The following is a 20,062-nucleotide window of genomic DNA, read 5'->3' as shown; positions in this document are numbered from 1 at the left end:
GAAAGACTTCCGAATGAAAATTGTGCTGCAGGATGTTGTCTCTGTAATTCCATGAAATGTACTTTATCTAAACAATCAAGAATTTAGAGAAGAGGGAAATTCAATTAGATGAATGCAAATATGACAAAATGGGCCCTATTAGTTAAATGATTACGTTCTCTTTTTTCATCTTTTTTACTGCCTTGCTTGAACCTTTCATCTTCAGCTCTAGAGAACAGCTGACATATGGATTTTGTTATTCAGCCCTCCTTCTCCTTTCAATTAATGTTCGCTTTACCAGCATGATTAAACCCTCATCATCCTGTTTTACTAGAAATGTTACTTTCTTACAGCAGTGACCTTACATGCAGACAGAGGGACGCTGCTGCATATATAGATAGATCTTTGTGTTGCCTTGTGAGTGCCTGTATTCATCTAAGGAAACATTTTTAAAGAAGAGTCCATTTCAAATGCAGCTAGCTCCCACAGAATGGATGATTATGATACCACGATGTTCTCTGATTTAGAACATGGGGAAAAAACAAGAGCAGATAAAAGATCTTGAGAGAAAAGAAAAACGTGAATTTCTTTCAAATGGTTTATTTTCATTTGAGATTTTTTTGGTTTTTTTTCTATGTTTATTTCTTTAAAAGTCTACCATAGAAATGCCTGCTATCCCCATTCACTGTTCTAGGGTAATTTCATGTGTTCTCCTTGTCTTGTTCTATTTCTAAGCAGCAGACAAACCTGATGAAATATTAGTCAAGTGTCAGTGCCCAATTTAACCCCATCTAAACTAATTTTTCAAACCATGCTGATTCCTCCCTGTGCACAAGTACGTTGGTATTTAAGCTTTAAGAATTTTTTTTCTACTGAAATAGAATCAAACTGCATTATGCTTCTTTAATTTACTGGTTGGTTGGTATTGTATGAACAGGGAAGGTGGGTTTTTCCTGTCAGTCTCCTCAGTGTTTTGACTCTTTTTGAACAGTCCTTGTTAGCTGAGGCGAAAAAACCAATACCTTATTCATGATCTGAAATTAAAAGACTTGCTCTGTGTTAACTTAGAATTTGATCAAAAGTGGAATCCTAAAGCACATGCTCTATGGAAACAGCATTTAAAATAATTGGAAACTAGGTGCAGTGTTTTAGCTTTGAAGTAAGAGTTGCACCTCTGTATATTTATGTGTGGTCAGTTAATAGATAAAATGCCAGAAACAGTGTCATGAATGTAATTCACTGATTTGCAGAAATCGTACAAATGTTGCAGCTCAGCAAATGACTTTCTTACAGCAAATAAATGCTAGTTGCTTCTCCTGATGCTAATGTAATGATGTTATGTTTCAAACAAGTTTTGATTTTCTATCTCCTCACACTAGTTCAAATTGTGCCTATGGTTGTAGCCCAGTACAGGATATATTATAGTTTGAAGTGAAAAATGTTTTCTCTTGTTACTGTCGTCTTGCTGTGGAGTTATCTTGGGCTGTGGAACTTAGAATAGCAAACTTGCCTTCTCCCTGCCTTTCACAACAAAGTCCTTCATGTTTAAACCTGGTGCTAATTCTGGTTGATGTACAGTCTGGCAGTTGGGTGTATCAAAATGCGTGCATCCTAATTAGCCCGCTTCACCAATTGACCCAGAAAAGTCTCCATGACCTACTTGTCTCAGTCTTTATTTGCCACTCCATCAGTTTTGGGGTCATGTGGAAATGTTGCGAAGGAGGGTGTTAGAATTCCTTCCAAATGACTGGCTACATTTCAGTTTCTGCTGGTGCAAGTCCTGTTAGGTGTCCTTGCCCTGGGCAGATGGATGAGCCTGATGAGCCTGCCTGTTTCCTTAGGAAATGTAGTTTGAAATAATTGCTTTCAGTGGTTGTTTTTTAGTAATGATGTCCATTAATATGCTTTTTTTCTCACATCATGGTAGACCCACAGATTTTTTCCCTAGGAAGCAGCTGCTCTAACTCAATCTAATGAAAGAGGGACCTGCCATAGCCTGAGCTTAACATTAACCGAATTTAGTTTATTGAGAAATCAGTGGAACAGTGCTATGGATTAACTGGACATTAAGACAACACAAATTGATTTAGAGAAGCCAAGACTGCTTATCTGTTGACATAGTGGCTGTTTGAGTTGGACATCTTAAAACAATGAAAAATGGAGTTCAGAGTGGAACTGTCAGGACTTTGATCTAGGTTTTTTTTTTCCAACCAAATGCAAACATTTTTTCTCTTTTAGTTACTTCCACTTCTGATATTCCCCTTGTTGCGTGAACACAATATATGGCAATTAGGAGGCTAACTGCTTCTGCCTACAGATCTGTCATCTTTACACAACAGGTGGACATTACTTGCATTTTTTAGATGATAGATGATCACAATTTTCAGGAGTAAAATAACTGTCAAAGGTGTCACAGCAGACATGAACTAGTGAAAATAATTTCTGTATATTACTGATTGCATCCCAAATGGCTGAGTCATGCTGCAGAAGTGGCAGAAGGAGGTGGTCTGGAAATTTCTCTTAAACTTAATGCAGATGTTTCAATTCAGTATGGCATCCCAGCTCATGCATAGCAGGGTGCAAGAAGCAGAGACAGCAGTACTTCTCTAGCTCCCTACAGTAGGAGACCGGGTCAGGGCTGTTGATAGCTTATTTGGGGTCTTGTGTTTGCCTACAGATGGCTTCTCAAATTTTCCAGGCTGTGGTTTTATTTAGTATTGCCATGTTAATTTTGTTCTTACTGTTTCCTTTAAGTCATATTTTGTTTTGCTTGTTAGGTACAAGCATAAAAACACTTATTCTTCGTTGCCTAGACTGGGGGGGCACTTCAAGGATTGGAGACAAAGACATCTAAAAACAAAGAGGGGGGAAAAAATACTGAGAGGTAAATATGATAAAGATGAAAATTAGGGAAAAAGAAATTGAGAAACTGGAAAAATACATATAGATGTAGAGACAAAAAATGTCTACATCTTAGAAGGCTTACGGATACAGATGTAAGATATTTATTTTACATTTTTTCCTGTGTTTATTTCCCTGAAAAAAATTGTGGTGTTGAGAAATTTTCAAGTACATATAAGCCAGCAAGGCTGGGTGAGAGTCTTCAAACCAAAGGTAACATGGCATCAGTTTGTCTTCAGATATCTGTTGCTAAAATGGTCATTTGTCTCTAGACTGTGCTTGATCCAAAGGAGATACTAATGGTTGATGTTCTGTTTCTTATAGTGCACAATAGAATTTTATATTATTATCAGATACTAGTATTTAGCATTTACATAGAATTTTCCTGCACTAAATGTTTTACAAATACTGTCTAATCATTTCAGTTCCTTTCATGGACTGTATACTACTGTAGCTGTTTTGTAGATGGGGAAACTGCAGCTGATTGAATTGCTGGAGGCAATGTAATAAGTGCTATTGTCAGTAGCAGCACTTAGTGCTCAGGCTGTGGGGCTTTGTATTTGTATTCAACTCATCTTCCTGATTATTTTGTAGTGTACCTTTTTGCATTGATGTGATGCAATATTGACAATACTCATTGATATTAAGGGTCAGCTCTGCAGTTTGCAGCTCTTTCTTTGCCAGGGAATGAAGAATACAAAGTGGCAGCTATTTAGCTGGTAGAGTCCCAGGGTTATCCAAAATGCACAGCATAGAAGCTGTATTTCCTAACAAGTATCATTTGCTGATAAAGGAATTGATGTCTGCAGTTAGATAACTACGTGCTTCTGGAATTACATAGACTGGAATGAGATATGCAGTCATTACATTGCAACATATATTTTATATTATCAGATGTATATAACTATTTCTTTGTTCAAACACCGACAGCAAGACATCCTAAAGCACACTGGAGCTCAAGATCTCCAGGTTTTTCACAGATGTAAGGATTTCTTTGTGTTTGTTTTTTTTTTGTTTTGTTTTTTTTTTCCAGTTAGTGAAGGGAAGCAAAGATTTCTCTACTGAAAATTAATATGCTTCTTAAACTAAAGTGCTTACTGAATTTCACATATTGATTTTGAGTGAGTGAAATAATACTTCAATTTTATTTACTTTCTGGCAGGAAATTGTGGTGTAGTATTTTCCAGAGAATGGCTTTCCTGCATATTGTCCTGATCACCTCCCTTTGTTGGAACATGAATAACCACATCAAAGCACTAGGCATTTGATTCAGTGCTGTCTATATGTCCCTGATCTTCTTAAAGTTCTCCAGAAGGGTGGGTTTACCCAGTAGTGTCCCAGTGAAGCCTGAAGAGATGTGGCACAAAGTTCAATGAGCTTTGTGTTACTTTGAGTGTGTGCCAATTACTGTACAACCAGCCCGTCTTCAATAATATCAACAGCATTCTGCACAGCAACTGGGGGAAGATGGGGTGCTCAAATTGGAATCTAATTGAAAATATGTTTTTTTTTCTTTTTCCTTTTGTTTCTTGTCTTTATTTTTCTTCCTTTCTTTCTGTTGTGCTGAGTATTATGAGCAAGTTGGAACGAGACTGATGCACATTCCTTTGGCTTTTAAGTTATTGGTGTAACATATTTGGTTCCATTTCAGCTTTACATTAAAATGGAGTCAAGAATTAGTAGCAGTTCACTGCAAAATCAGCAATTTTGATCTCTGGTTTAATTACAGAACATGAAAGGATTGGTTATTTCAGATATAACTAACTGCAACCACTTACTTAACAAGGTAGGCTATTAATTTGATAAATTTCTGAAATTTGAGGCAGCTCTGCATTTTGAAAGGCGTTTGTGCAGTTCTTTTGATTCAGTAATACTCAACATCCAGGTTATTTTAAGTTCCGGTGCGAATATGTGCGTGGCTTTTATTTTCCATTTGAGATACTGTACGGTATTGCTGCTTCACAGCAAGTTGAATGTGAGCCAGCAGTGTGCCCAAAGTGCCAACCATACCCTGCAGTACACCAGGCCCAGCACTGCTGCCAGGTGAGGGGAAGGGTTGTCCCCTCTGCGCTGTGTGGCTGCACCTCCAGCACTGGGCGCGGGTTTGGGTGCCACAACATAAGAAGGATGTAACAGAGAACGTCCAAAGGAGGGCTGTGAGGGTGGGGAAGGAACTGGAGGGAGAGGTGTAAGAGGAGCACTGAGGTACTTTTGATTGTTCAGCCCAGAGCAGAGGAGGCTGAGGGAAGGGCTGCATGCTCGTCACTGCTGAGCTCTGCTCTCTGTGATAGCAACAGGGCCTGAGGGAATGGCATGGAGCTGTCAGGGGAGAGGCAGCTGGGAGTTAGGAGAAGTTTCTTCACTAGAGGGTGATGAGCCTGGAACAGGCTGCCCAGGGCAGTGATCACAGCCCCAGATGCTGGAGTTAAGGAGCGCTGGGACAGCACACTCAGACATAGGGTCTGAATTTTGGGTGGTGCTGTGTGGAGTCAGGAGCTGGACACCATGAGCCTTGTGGGTCCCTTCCAACTGGGGATATTCTATGGTTCTGACTCTGTGAGTGCTATGGACAACCAATATAAATCTCCCTCAAAAAAAATGTAAAGAAATCACACAAAAAAAAACCCACATATTTTATTTATTGCTTATTCACAATCGTTTGTTTGTTTGTTTGTTTTTCTTTGTAATTTGGTTATTTTAGAAAATATGCCAAAATAAGTCATCACTATTTTTAAAAAGAGACTTTTATAAAAGTTAAAAGAACAGATTTATGCAATTGTTAACATTCTCTGACCATGGTGTCAAATACTTGGTTTCATCAGCTATTTTCAGAAATCTGTTCTCATACTTTCCAGCTTCTTTTATCAAAGTAAGTTAACCGACACGGTTCACAGAAGGCCAGAAGGCCAAAAATATGTAAAATGGTTTTTTGAAGACAGGAAAAGTTAAACCCATGAACTTAGGAAATGCGTAGACAGGAAAATAGAAACTAGTGATGAAACCTTTGTCCATGCTGCTTGCTCTCTGTTTACATATAATTACAGAAATTCACTGCAGATTGTAACATTTTATAATTTGAATATGTATGTGCTTTTACACTCACTTTATCTAGTGAAGCTATTTTTCACAGTACTGTTTAGTTTAACTCGGGAAAGAGTGGCAGTGATATTGGATAAGAAGTCTAAATTCTACATTTCTTGGTTTTTGTTTTTGTTTTTGTTTTTTTCTTTTAAAAAGATGTTATTTATCATATTCCCAATTCTAATTGAAGTATTTCTAAAAGTCCAAATATTCTGTAAAGAGAATGTTACTGAAAGTGTTGATAAAACATTGTAATTATTTCCTTAGTTTTTTAACCAAACAAAGGACTACCTAATGCTTAACTTTCATTATGTAACATCACCTTGTAATGTTGCCTACATGGCTAGCATATATTTGGGGAATTTATACTGCTTAGTTATTAAACTACCTGCAGTAAGTAATTGACCAATTATGCTGGCTACATAGACTTCACCCCCCTCTCAACCCCCTCACAATTTACTAACTTAATAGGTGAAGTAAATACCATAACTAAAAATTTCTTTAAAGATAACTATATGAGCAGGGCATTTCACTCTAAAATGGAAGCAGTGCAACAAGTTACTTTTGCTGAAACTAAACTGGTATTCAAAGAAAGGATAGCTCTCCTAACAAAAAGATACATTCAGTATTAGTGTGGAAGGTGTATAATGAGGAAGCCCTCCATGCAAAATCCTTAATAAAGCCATTACTTCTTTCTTCCATTAACTCAACTTTAATCTTGGACTTGCCTACTGTCCATGACTTTTTGAAGCAGACTGCTTCCCACTTCTAAAACTGGAAGATAAAATGACAGTAACTCCTAATCAACAGTTTGGGAGCCAACTCACAACACAGGAAAAGCTTCATTGGTGAACTTATTCAGTTACAGAGTAATTATGCACCACTTATAGTACCTACCCAGACTGTCTCTGGGCCTTTTCATGCATTGTTCTATCACCTGGTATAAAATTATTAATAGAAAATCTAGAAAATGTCATCCAGTTGTATTCTAGGCTACTTTCCAAAAAGATGGGTGCCTTACACCTGTGCAAAAGGATACTGACATTTCTAAAGTCAGAATAGAGGAAAATTATACTGATGAGGTAGTATGCAAGAAACAGATGAAAGTCCTCACCGCCACAAAGCCATTTATAGTAGAGAAGGAAAAAAAAAAAAAAAAAAAAGATTGTGAGCAGTGGGAATTTGTATGTCTACTGAGAATTCTTAAAAGCACAGATGAAAAGCCCTGAACAGAAGAGCATGCAAGAAGTGAGCAAGTAAAATTCTTGCAAAGTGAAAAGAGTAAATAATCTGCAGGTACTAGAAAAGGTGTAGAGTGAGACAGGAGAGGAAGCTTCTGCTTAGCTGATGACTGCTAGGATGTGCTTTACATACTTTTCTTGTGGTAGAGGTAGTAAAAAGAGAAAGGGGAAATGAAACAAAGTCCACAGTGACCACTAAGGTGAGTCTTAAGTATACACAAAGAAAACTACCTCTGTCTCATAATTTTTTTCTTCACTGGGAGAACTCTGTTATCTGCTACAGACTGAACAACAGACCACAGTTTTCCTCCCCATCCATTTCATGATGTCAGTAACCAGAAGTTATACCTATTTTTTTTGTTCTATTTGAGTATTAGGTTTTATTTGCATGTGACTATGAAGTTCTGCAGTTAGTAAACCAATATCTATCTTAAAAGTTTACTTTTCATATTATCTCATGTGGGCATTGTGAAGGTAACATTTCTACACAATATGTTCATTTTTTTAAATTTTAATGAAGACATGTATGAAAAACAGGACAGTATGATAACTTCTTATTTTCCATCTAAAACCTACCTACTTGCAAATGCTCAAGGAATTTCTCCTCCTTGCCAGAAACTATCATCTTAAAGGACATAATTTCAATGAAAACCAATGCTATTTATTAATTAATTTTACACACATATTGCTATCTAATTTACTGTTATTTATTGACTCGACATCATGTTTGGTGCTTTGAAATCTGGGTTCAGAAAACAACTATTAATTGGTGCACAAATAGTTACATTTCTTAATTTTTTTAATTTCTTAAATAATACTTAGCAGTAACATAATGTAATACAGAAAAGAAAGCTGTTAGAATATTTACTTAGATGCCTTTCCAAGAGCAAATGGGATACAGCGTTCTTCAAGAAAACCATGTTTGTTCTAAAATTCAGCCAACTTCAACAATGTCAAAATTTTACCTACACTGGTAAAAAGTGTAAGGCAGAATTATCGGTCTTCTTTCATTTCATACATTTGATCACTCCACTTTCTTAACCATATTCACAAAGACAAAAGATCTGTGTACAGAGATTTATTTTTCATTTATTCACTTCTCATGCATATGAATTACACACTGTTGCTTCTAAAAAAATTTTTACAAAATCACTTTGTCAGACCCATACAAAATACAAAGGTTTTAGGACTGTGCTGCATGAATATGACAGTGATGCAATGATTTGCAAACAGGTTCTAGGCATTTTGAAGAAAGAATTTCAACAGTCTGGGTTTTGAATCTACTTTATGCAAAATAAAAATGAAGCTATGCATGTGATCAGTCTGGGAAAATACTGTATTTTTAGGTCATCCAATTTCAGAGAAGACCTTTTGTAAAAACTATATTCTGAAAACCCTCCTTATTTATTTTACAGTATGTACATATACACAGCCTGACTTATTTTAGTGCATATTTTTATATGAAATAATCAACATTCTTTTACAGAATGTAACCAAAGCTAGAAAATCTGCCATGCTTGATCTACGTGTTCTGCACTTTGATGTTCCTCATGTCTTTTAGCAGCATGGGTCTGTAGAGCAGCTCCAAGCTTTCCATGTATTCTAAATAATCAGTCACTCGAAATCCATGGAGTGCTTCTTCCTGCACAAACAGACACAGAAAATTAGCTGAGAAAAAAAATATACATTATTAAAATTTAAAGAATTACAGGCTGCTAAAGAGAGTTAATTTTCTACTGCTTACAGTACAATACACACATTTTAATACATTTAATTTAAAAATTAAGCATATCTGCTCCCGGACAGTACTTTCCAATTAACCTCGTGGAAACAAATGTTATTCATCTTATTTTTGGAGAGCATGAGATATAATGATTTATAATGAAAACAAAGTGAGCTTTAAAAAAGCAAAGTCAGGTACTAAAATATTATTTTTAAAGACTTTTATACCTGCACATGGTATAGTGAAGTTTATTAATGTGATTATTAAGTATTATGTGTTTATAAAGTTCTCAATAAAACCAGAAAAGTAATGCTATGTAATATTTTTATAAGCAATAATAAAGATGAATGCTTAAGTAAAAACAGAATAAACACTTCTGCTTGACAAGATAGTCGAGATGGGCTTATTGAGGCAGCAGGTTACAGTGTTCTTGGTTCACATGTGGAAATCATAAAGCTATCCATTTTCATTTCCGGAAAGGATTCAAAAAAGGCCAAGCAATAAATTTAAAATTCAGTTAATGTGGAAACTTCAAGGTACCTCAAAAGGATCAGAACTATGAGTATCCCATCCCAGCCAACAGACAAACCCAGAAAAGAGAAAAATGTGTTCACTGACAATTCATTATTTGTACTTTCTTCTAGGCATAGAGTTGCAGAGTAACAGAAATGATCTTTATGAGTTTTTCATCTGTATTTTGCCACTAGGAGAACATGTTAAAAGCACTCACTGTTTCAAGTGTCAGGCATAACTGTCTGAATTGACAGCAAAGTTGTCTCCAAGTTCTTTAAGTGCAAATGAAAGTACATTTATATTTTAAAAATAAAATATTTGTTTTTAATTTTATTAGCTAGCTGTAACTAGCTCTTCTCTGAAAGAATGGTCAGGCACTGAAATGGGCTGCCCAGGCAAGGTGGTTGAGTCACTGTCCCTGGAGCTGTTCAAGAATCGTGTACATGTGGTACTAAGGAACATATGGGACATGGTTTAGTGGGCAATATTGGTGGTAGGTGGACGGCTGGACTGGATGATCTTGGAGGTCTTTTCCAGCTTTAATGATTGTATGATTCTACGATTCCACTCATTAGGTAATAGCAACGATAGTGAACTGCTGTCAAATAATCTTTTCGTGACATATAATGCATGTGAGACACTTAAGAACAAATTACTATCAGTTCTTGTAAGGAAAACAGGCAAATGAACCTGTTCATAGACCAAATGATCACTGCTAGTATGAAGTTCAAGCTGCGACACTGCTTAAGAAAACATAAAATTAATACTCAAGGGGTGTGTTTTTCGTTTTTGAAACTTGGTTTATTCTCCTAGAGTAGTTTAAATTTCCACTTATGAGGGAATTGTTCCACTAGAATAATCAAAATTTGTGAATGTTGTGCTGAGAGATTACAGGCTAAGACTTAAACCTACATTTGCGTATTTCAACAAAAAGATAGTTCTCTAATTCCTCCACAAGTATTAAACCCAGGTAAGCCCATACTGAAATACATACTACATCTGGAATTGAATAAAATGACAGAGTAATTTTTTTCTTCTTGAAATAAATTAAGAAGTATCAAAAGCAAGAGTATAATGAAACTATATCAATAACTCTTCTTTTTCTGCAATTCTCTCATTGGGTTGTAAATACTCCAGTACTACATTAATATAGGGTACTTCTCATTAATTCAACAGCACCCTGACAAATCTCTAGCCTGTTCACATTACAGGTGACAGCATGCAAACTGTATTATATAATTTACATCAACTATGCTGGTTAATGCCAACAAGATTAAGTTGTTTTTAAGCTTGTACATTGATCAAAAACAGTCAAACAAAATGATGTACTCATTAGACTGTATACCAAACATTTTTAAGAAAAATGACTTAGTTGATGTATTATTCATATTCAGAATACTTTGGTTGGAAGGTATCTACAAAGATCATCCAATCCAACTGCCTGACACTTCAAGCATGTTACAGAGGGCATTGTCCAAATGCTTCCTGAATGCAAACAGACATGAGGCATCAATTACCTCTCTAGGAAGCCTAGATCCAGCATTTGACCACCCTCATGGTAGAAGAGTTTCCTCTGTAAACTTCACCTAGCTCAGCTTTCTGCTGTTCCTGCCCTGCCAACAATGACCAGGAGCAGAGCACAGCACCTCCCCCTGCTTTCCCACCTTGGGGAGCTGCAGAGAGCAATGAGGTCAGCTCTTCTCCAGACTGGATAACCCTATGTCCTCAGCCTCTCCTCACAGGAGATACCATCCAGCCCTGCATGAGCTTTGTTGCCCTCTTCCAGATGCATTCAAGTACCTTAATATCACTCAATATTTAAAAACATAAGATGTATGCCAATCAGAAGACTATGATGCAGACACATAGTTCTTAAAATAACTTTGGAGAAAAAAAACAAAAAGGTAAAAGAAAACTCAGAATATCTCAGGAAGAAGACTTCTATCAGCTACTATAATGACAATAAAAGGGAAATTTTGAAATATAGTACTTATGACGACACTAAATTTATGAATTACTTCGGTCAGTAAGTGACAACATTGTTCACGGGAGATGGAGAACCTCCTTTCTCAGCCATCTCAGTCATCTGTAGGAAATGTATGGAGTCTTGTGTCATTCAGAACATAAGCATATTTCTTTTATTATATTCTGCACGTAAATCTGCCTGTCATGTTTTTCTTTTTAAAAAAAAAGCAGAATAGTTCTCACTTTATATATTCAGCTTTTTTTTTTTTTCTCCTGGTTTAACAACTGCATCCACCAATGCAGCTTAGTTCAGCTTGATTCTTTAAGTATCATTTAAGAAACAGGCAGAAAATAACTGCTTTAGATTAAGAAGTATATTAATTTCCAGTACAGAGAACTTTGTTTCCCTTAAGCAATTGGAAAAAAAAAAATCACAAAGAAATCCTTACTTTAAGAAAAACCTGGAGATCTTGGGCTTCAGTGTGCTTCAGGATGTCTTGCTGTAGGTGTCTGAACACAGAAATACACATATAAACCTGATAGTCAGGACCGAGGAAAATACACGTAGCGATGTAATGACAGATCTCACTCCAGTCCATGTAATTCCAGAAACACTGAGTTATCCATTGTAGACAAATCTAGATGACAATGAAATTATATATAATTATATCACTCTAGACATTCAGTCTAGATAATTAATCAGCACTATCTTCTAACTTTTCTATACTACAGCCTTTTTCTCCTATAACATTATCCTACTTATTAAAGGAAAAGGGATGAGAATACAGAAGAGGATGAGAATCATTATATTTGTTTGTTTATTTTTAAATCACAGACTCAAACAGCATTTCACTATTATATTCTTCTTACTTTGGAACAGAAATAAGCTCTCTTATTATGGTGAGAGAGCTATGCATTAGCAATCTAATTCTTTGCACAGAACAGTTTATGCTCATCATGATTGTAGTCTACACAATGCTCCATAAATTATATTCTATATTTTTAAAGCAATACTTATTGTAGTAAGCAGGAAAAAGTTAACATTATAGATAAATTCTCTAGTGACATCTCATCAGTATAAAAGAGTTTTGTTTTTTAACCTGACTACAAAAGTAGCCTTTATAAGATGAATTTTGCTTTAATATCAACTGAACTGCTTTCTACCCCAAATATTTCACTTCCTTCCACAGAAAACACGGAAAATTATTCTGAGGGATAAGATATTCTAATTATTTTTAATGATACGTAGGAGTTTCTAGTATCTCACCTTTATCAGATTTTCTGGATGAATATGTAATGGAAGATCATTAGCTGCAGTACATTTTACAAAAGTCAGCTGAAATTATGTTAAAATACTCTAAGTCACTATACATTCAACATTCTCTCATGCTGTTTCGTAAACACCACACAAGTGCTGCACAGAAAAAAAAAAAAAGCACTAATTCCAACTTAAATTATGAATTTCTTTGATTTTGTGGATTTATTCCATAAGAGAAGTTGACGATACCTTGTTACATCATCATTTACCTGGGATGGAGTAAAACCAGACATGTGGAAGGCAGAGAAGACAAGTGGCAACTCAGCTTTCAGCAACATCTCAATGTAGTGAGCACTGCAAAAGTAGACTGGATGGATGCCAGATTCCACTGTGGTAATAGGCAGGTGCATCTAATTAAAAACAACATTGAGAAAAAAAGAACAGATCACAGAAATGTATAACTGTAAAATGCCTTTCTGAGAATAATGTATAAGAATATATGAAATTACTCGTATGATAAGTTATCTCAATTATTTTAGAGGTAAGAAATAAAATTAAAAAATAGAGAAAAAGATGACGTTATCAGCTAGAAAAACATGTTGTTAAGCTAAGAAAAATCCAAAGTTAGAAACTCTTATACATCTTGACTACTTGTTTGCATTAACAATTTAAGTCTTTATTGCACATATGCTTTAATTTTCAAAGGTTTGGAGAAAACGTTACTGTATTTTAAACAAATACTAGTTGTTTTTTTTTTTCCTTTTTACTGGTGGATAAAAAGTGGAAATTCTATAGTATTTACTGTTGATTCCTATATGCATGCTTTTTTTTCAGTAAGCACAGCTGGTGTAAGTGAAATTCTGTTTTGTGCTACAAAAGGAACAGAGGTTAGCCATATATTGTCAGTGTTTGGTTTCTAGCTAATGAATCTTTGGCTAATGCAAGAAGGTTAATATGCATCCTTTGGAGCTTTCCACCCTTCTGAGGCAGGCAACATTACAGCCTAATGGGTGCATAGTACTCATTCATGTTTTGGCATTTTATTTTAATTTACATTGTGAACAATATGCAAATAGGTTAATTATTCAATTTTCTCTTTGTTTCTTCAAGATGTGAAAGAGACATCATTGAGAATGAATGTTAGTACTGCAGCAACCCTGCAATGCTGCTTAGATCTTGTACAGAAGACAAGTTCTTAGTACTAATGATGTTCAGCACGATTATATTCACATAATGGAGCAAAACTGCATTCTGTTAACAGCTTCAAGGCTGGACTCAGTGTTGAGAGTGGACCAATAGAGTTATTTTTCATGAAAAGACTCATCAATTCACATTCACAGAGAACTGCATGGAGAAAAGATGCAAAATACAGAACTCACAGGTAACACATATTTTGTAGTTTATGGTCAAAACATTCAAGCCAATCTGACAATGCACAAAATCAAGCTGAAAGGGTTTTGTTTTACACAGATAATGCCATATCTATTCAAATATTAAAATCATGCTGCCTATACTACAAATTTGATTCAAAAATATTAATAATTTCAAATTATAAAGCATTCAGAATTTGGGCAGTAATAATTTTTCAAAGTAACTAAATATGTTCTAGTGGTTTTATCCATAAAACTGAATTTTACTGAAAAAACTAATGGATGAACTTGCACACTATTAAAAAAAGGTCATTAACACACACACAAAAATGCCATGTAGTCTTCACATCACATTTAATGGTGCTACAAAGTTTACCTTACTGTCATCTTTAAAATTCAGTAACACTGTCTTGCCATCAGTCCACCTGTACTTTCAAACAACCATTTAAGTGAATGTCAAATCTGTATTTTTCTGAGATTTTTTCATGTCACACATTCAGCTAGAGAGCTTTAATGAAAATTTAAAGCAATAAAATAAAATAATAATAAAAAACCCACAACACTTGAGCAAATTGGTGAAATCTCCTTTGAAAAACTTTAAAATTTGCCCTTCAGAAAGAATCAGCTTTTACATTCTTACAGACATATGCAGTCTTGGTATCCAGAGAAAAGCTGAAACAAGAAGATGAGAAAACTGCTGAAGAAATGTTAGAGTTTTCTCTCCATCCCCTGACATTATGAGGAACACAGAAGATGCAAACCAGTCATAGCCAGCATAACATCCCTGCAAACAGCCTGCATTTTCTCAGTTAAGGAACTCAAGCAAAGAACTCTGCATTGCCATTCAGGAATTGCAGACCTCCTCCCCCAGGTCCAAACAGAACTAAGAGCTGGTTTGTTATAGATGTTACAGGGGAATAGAACTGCACAGAAAACAGCTTCTAGAGGCACACCTGTCTCTATAGATAAAATAAGAGAATTACTTGAGCTATTTTCCCCATAGTCTACTTTTTTCCAGTCTGTAAGTAACTGAACCAAATCAGCAAAAGAAAAGAAAACCCAAGAGAAATCTGTAAATACAAAACCATTACATCAAAACAAGTGTGCGTACAGTATGGAAACTAAGAATGGTGGAGAAGAGGAGGAAAATGGGAATTGAAAAGATTAAGGGGAAAAAAGAAAAGGGAAAAAAAAAGAAATACTGTCAGAAAAGAGTTTAATTATACTGTGACCAATGTGCCTGAAGTGTACTTCAAAAGTTAAATTAAGTCTAATGGTTGAAAAAAAAAGCTTATTGGAAAGGGTTATCTTTGTTATGACTTCTGACATTTTTAGATCTTCTATGGAACATTTTTTTTAATAAAACATTCTTGCTGATCAAGCAAGCAGGCACAGATATTACACAAAAAATATCAATAACACTGTAGAAATTGTGGAAACACCACAAGTATTTATTAATGCTCAAAGGTGTTTTGTTCCAGACTCCTTACCACAGATGGAAAGATGTGTAACAAAATGAATGAGACAATTTTAACAAAAAAAGGAACAGACGGCAAAAGATTTTATAGTGCATTGAGTGTGCATTTTAACATTTTTAAATCTGTGTTTTTTCTGTTCATGCAATATTTATTACACATACATCAAAAGCCCAGATTGAGTGTTCAAATTCTACTGCCAATAAGAAAGGATACGAAGTGAGGATACCACAGCTCTCTGCTGTTGTTTCAGAAACTGCTCACAATTCATTAACACGAAGCACAGCTCATTTTCAGCATGTTCTTTTAGCAAGTTCAGGTGTTTTCCATATCTAACACAGAAAGTTAAAAACTGAAATTTAGATTAAATACATTTTTAAAATTCTAAAACAAAACCAAGAACTCTTATTTAATAGGCCTGTAAAAGATAAGAAGTCATAGCACTGATCATCAAAAACAGGATACAGTAGATGAATAAAAATGGTTTAATAAAAGCTACTGTCCTTCATTTAGGAAGGACACACCCCAGACATTTTATACTTGGTGTTAGAATTCCTCACCTAAATTCTGCTTCATTCAAAATTTCAGAAATTGTGGTGGGAAGGAGCAAGAACTCTGATGATACGCTTTCATGATTCACTTTCCTCATGTATATTGTTTAGAATTCCATCTATTTTATAGGTAATTATTGGCACCATAATTAAAATATTAATGCTACAAATAACAACTGTGAAATTGTTAACACATTATCTTTTCCATCATCATAGCTCTGCAATGTACCAGCCAAGCAATACGTGTTCATGACATATAACTAAGCTGAGCTGAACAAAACCCTTTAGAAGGAACGTGAAAAGGAAAAACACATAACTCAAGATAATATAATTTAAGCAGTAAATCTTACTAACAAGTTACAATTAACCTTTGCAACAATCAAAGATAATAAGCTACATAATATGTAAAGATAATTTAATTAGTACTAATAGCTTTTTCATTTTTGAAGTTAGAATTCATTTTCTCAAAAGATAATCTTTAGATTTAGATGGTATTACTTTAACTGAGTTAAAGGATTAAATATCATTAAAGTCACCACATGAAAATCAAACAAATTCTAGAAACAGTGGGTAAATATTTTAATGTACCTGACTGTCATTTCAATACCAAGCTGCTGCACCGATGAAAGGTTTTCTTTCTTCACATCTGCATCTATGGCTAAAACAAAAGAAAAAAAATATAATAAAATATTATTAAATATATGATTTTAACTAAATATTAATGTAAAGCTTTTATGTATGAATACCAATTTTGGAGAACTGTTTCATATTCGAAATGAGTTGAATATTGTTTGCAGTGGAAGCATTAAGAAACTGTATTCCTCAGACACTCATTTTTTTTAATTAAAAGCAGTTTCTTGACAAGAAAATGTCCACTTTTAGTATGGTTATAAGTTTTAAAGCATGATGAGAACAAACATCTTTTCCGGTCCCATTTCTGGGCAGAGCTTCATACCTTCTTGCCAAGAAATCAGACAATGCAGCATTTTTTATTTGCTTTCTTCTATCCTAGTGGCCTTAAAAGTATTCTACCTGTAAAGCTAAACTTATTAACAAAATTCAACTTTGATATTAATCTATTTATAGTTGGCTGATTTAAAAAATCTTATATTTTCATGAATTTTTCTTTCACACACTGTAGTACAGATCTGTTTCTCATGTCCTTGAACTAAAAAAATGGAGTTAGACAAAAATTAATAAATCATGAAATAAAACAAACTCTGTTAGTAAAATTTTCTAAAAAATACCCCAAAAATTAAATATAAAAGACAGGGTTCTGTCTCATTGTGTCCACATCTCAGTGAAGATAACTACACTCCAGAAAAAAATCAATCCAATGATACTACGAGTTAAATTTTGAGGGCTTAAACCTTTAATATAATTCTTTCAGACAAAATATAGTAAAGAAGAAAAAAAAAACTTCAAAAAAATTAAGAAGTCTGATATTGTTAAAAATGTAAACATAATACAGCAGCAAAAGTTAAAATATATTCATGCAAATGATAAATGTGAAAGTCTGATTACCATTAAAAAGATTATGCTTGATATGCATTTTTTCTCTATCTTTCCCATCAGATAGAGAAATTAAATGGAAGGATTCCCTGGCTATCAATTCAGGTAAACACCAGGTTCCTGGTAAACAAACAGGGACTAACGTAAAATATTTACAGGTTAAGGGAAGAAATTAAGCCTCTGATGAGAAAGGTCAAAGAAAACAAACAAACAAAAAAAGATACGTTGATGTTAGGTTTCTTGAATAAAACAATACAACAAAATTATAGTTGACAATGAAGCAATAAATTTGAGCAGAGGAAGTATGATAAGAAAAAAAAAAACAAACAGAAAAACAGTACCACAAACTTAATGGAAGATAATGATCTAACTGTTAAGGTCCTGAGAAATTAACCTTTTTCTTTTGACAAAGATGTTTATACATAAGAAAAATCAAGTGAATCTTTCAGTAAGATAAATTTCTTCAAAAAGCTGATAAGTCTGAGATATTAATGGCAAGTCCTTTTTTTTTTTTACCTCAGAAGTTCAATTATTCTATGCATAACCCCTACCACATACTTTACAATATTTGAAAGAATACATATAAAATCACATGCAATGTCAGTGACAATGCTGTGGAGATGTATGAAACATTCCTTATCTTTTTACAGCTTCTATTCCAAGCTGCCTTTTTACTCAAGCTGCAACTACCATACGAGCAGGCAATTAACTTCCACATTCCTACTTGCAATTGTGAATATCAGAGATATATTATATCCTAGAAGCCATGATAGAAAACAAGGAGGAAATATGAATAAGGATATTATCACTAAATTGCTAATTCAGTCCTGGCATAACCACATTGAATGGCAGAAGAAAAGGAGACAGTATAATAATCCCTGAACTGCAAGTAAGCTCTGTCTCCACTTTGAAGAGATTTCCTCCTGTTGAGTGGAAACGTTGGAGCTAGTACTGGAGTCCAGCAATGGTGTGATAAGGAACAGCCATACAGGAGCACACTATCTGAGCCACTGTTTCCATTCTGTAACAGCTTACAAGAAGCAATGAGTGCTTATTTCTTATTAACATTACAAGAATACAACTGATTTCATTGATCTTTATTGCCTTTTTCTTTTCCCCTCTGTTCTAATAATTCCTCAGTTGCTGAAAAGACTTTTCTTCTTTGATTTTTTTTCCCTTTGATTTTGCCCTGTATTGCGGAAGAAGATAAAATTAACACAGAGTTTGGACTGAATCATTATTTGTTATACAGTAACTCATCAAAGCAAAAACTTGCTTTTGTGCACCAGTGTATGTGATATAAACATAGCTCTGTACTACACAGTTGACTTACTAGTGATTCACAGCTAAAAATATGAACACGTAAACTGTGGTTCTTTCTCCTGTGTCAAAAGTTTTAATTTTCCATTTTGCTTTCCAATTAACAGACTGGAAAGATTAGGACAATTTCCTATTGATGAAAAACTGGACCTAGAAACCTTAAATGCTCCATTAAGCTTAACAAATTATTGTTTTAAGAATAAATATGAAGATATGCATATTGCAATCTGTGGATCAAAAGCTGTCTAGCAAGCTTACAGGAATACATCGTGACTGCACTACTGAAATGATGTTCATGACACTACAGATTTCATTTCACTTTCAACTCATTAGAAAGATACTTATTAATACATTTGATAATGAACTCCTAAAAAACAGTGAGTTTCTTAACAAAAGGTATAATGGATGAATTTTCTAAACTAAAATGCCATTTATTGTCAAACAAAGGATAGAACACCTCTCTCAACTGTGAATTTGATAAGAACATGATACAGAACTGTGACTATTATTAAATGGAATTAATATGCACTAGCAACTTCTTTGCATTTAGTGAATGAAACAAATTATATGCTGAAAAGGATTTTAACACTTTCTTTAAAAATTAAAAATACGGCAAAATGGAAATTAATACAAATCAAAACTTTTGATGTGAAGGATGTCAGGATTCCATGCATTTCTTTAGAAGCTGTAAGGCTTTACAATATAAAAATTAGTAATAATAATCAAAAAAGTTTGTTTCATATTCTGAAATGCATTAACTCAACAGCAGTAGGCATGGACAATATTAAAATTTAAACGATTCATTTTGTTTAGCCTTGCAATCACACTTTACATTAGCAACCTACCATGCACCCTTTTAAGAAACTAATCATGATAAATATAGGTATTCCTGTTATCAAAATTGTCTTAGAAATTCATTATTTAATACAATCTTCATTCGAAACAGAAGATGCTTCCCTTGAGACACCAATGACTACAAACTATTAATTGCCAGAGATAACTATGAATAAAAAAACATGAATGCTACACATGAAATAAAAAGGGAGAATATTGTATTTTTCTACAATAAGGAAGTATTTCATCCAATCATAGAATTTTTAAAGTAGGAAGGGACTTTAAAGGTTATCTTGTCAACTGCCCTGCAATGAACAGGGACATTCATAGCTGAATCAG

At 34.4% G+C, this 20,062-nt stretch overlaps 1 protein-coding gene across 1 annotated transcript in view; it reads right to left on the bottom strand.

Moving 5' to 3' along the window:
* Positions 1 to 7,723: 7,723 nt before the first annotated feature.
* The window catches only part of TBC1D32 (TBC1 domain family member 32), an 82,633-nt gene continuing 70,294 nt past the window's right edge, over positions 7,724 to 20,062 (bottom strand). The window contains exons 29-34 of the mRNA XM_031610793.2: positions 16,646 to 16,715; positions 15,723 to 15,838; positions 14,672 to 14,826; positions 12,931 to 13,071; positions 11,853 to 12,041; positions 7,724 to 8,844 (exon numbers count right to left, since the gene is read on the bottom strand). Of these exons, the coding sequence (XP_031466653.2) occupies positions 8,725 to 8,844; positions 11,853 to 12,041; positions 12,931 to 13,071; positions 14,672 to 14,826; positions 15,723 to 15,838; positions 16,646 to 16,715 (791 nt within the window). The 3' untranslated portion in view covers positions 7,724 to 8,724. The remainder of the gene's footprint in view (positions 8,845 to 11,852; positions 12,042 to 12,930; positions 13,072 to 14,671; positions 14,827 to 15,722; positions 15,839 to 16,645; positions 16,716 to 20,062) is intronic.

The sequence above is a fragment of the Phasianus colchicus genome, chromosome 2 (genome assembly GCF_987193195.1).
Source record: "Phasianus colchicus chromosome 2, bPhaCol1.hap1.1, whole genome shotgun sequence".
Classification (NCBI taxonomy): Eukaryota; Metazoa; Chordata; class Aves; order Galliformes; family Phasianidae; genus Phasianus; species Phasianus colchicus.
The sequence above is the reverse complement of the archived record's forward strand: the minus strand, read 5'-3'. Positions and strand labels throughout refer to the sequence as shown.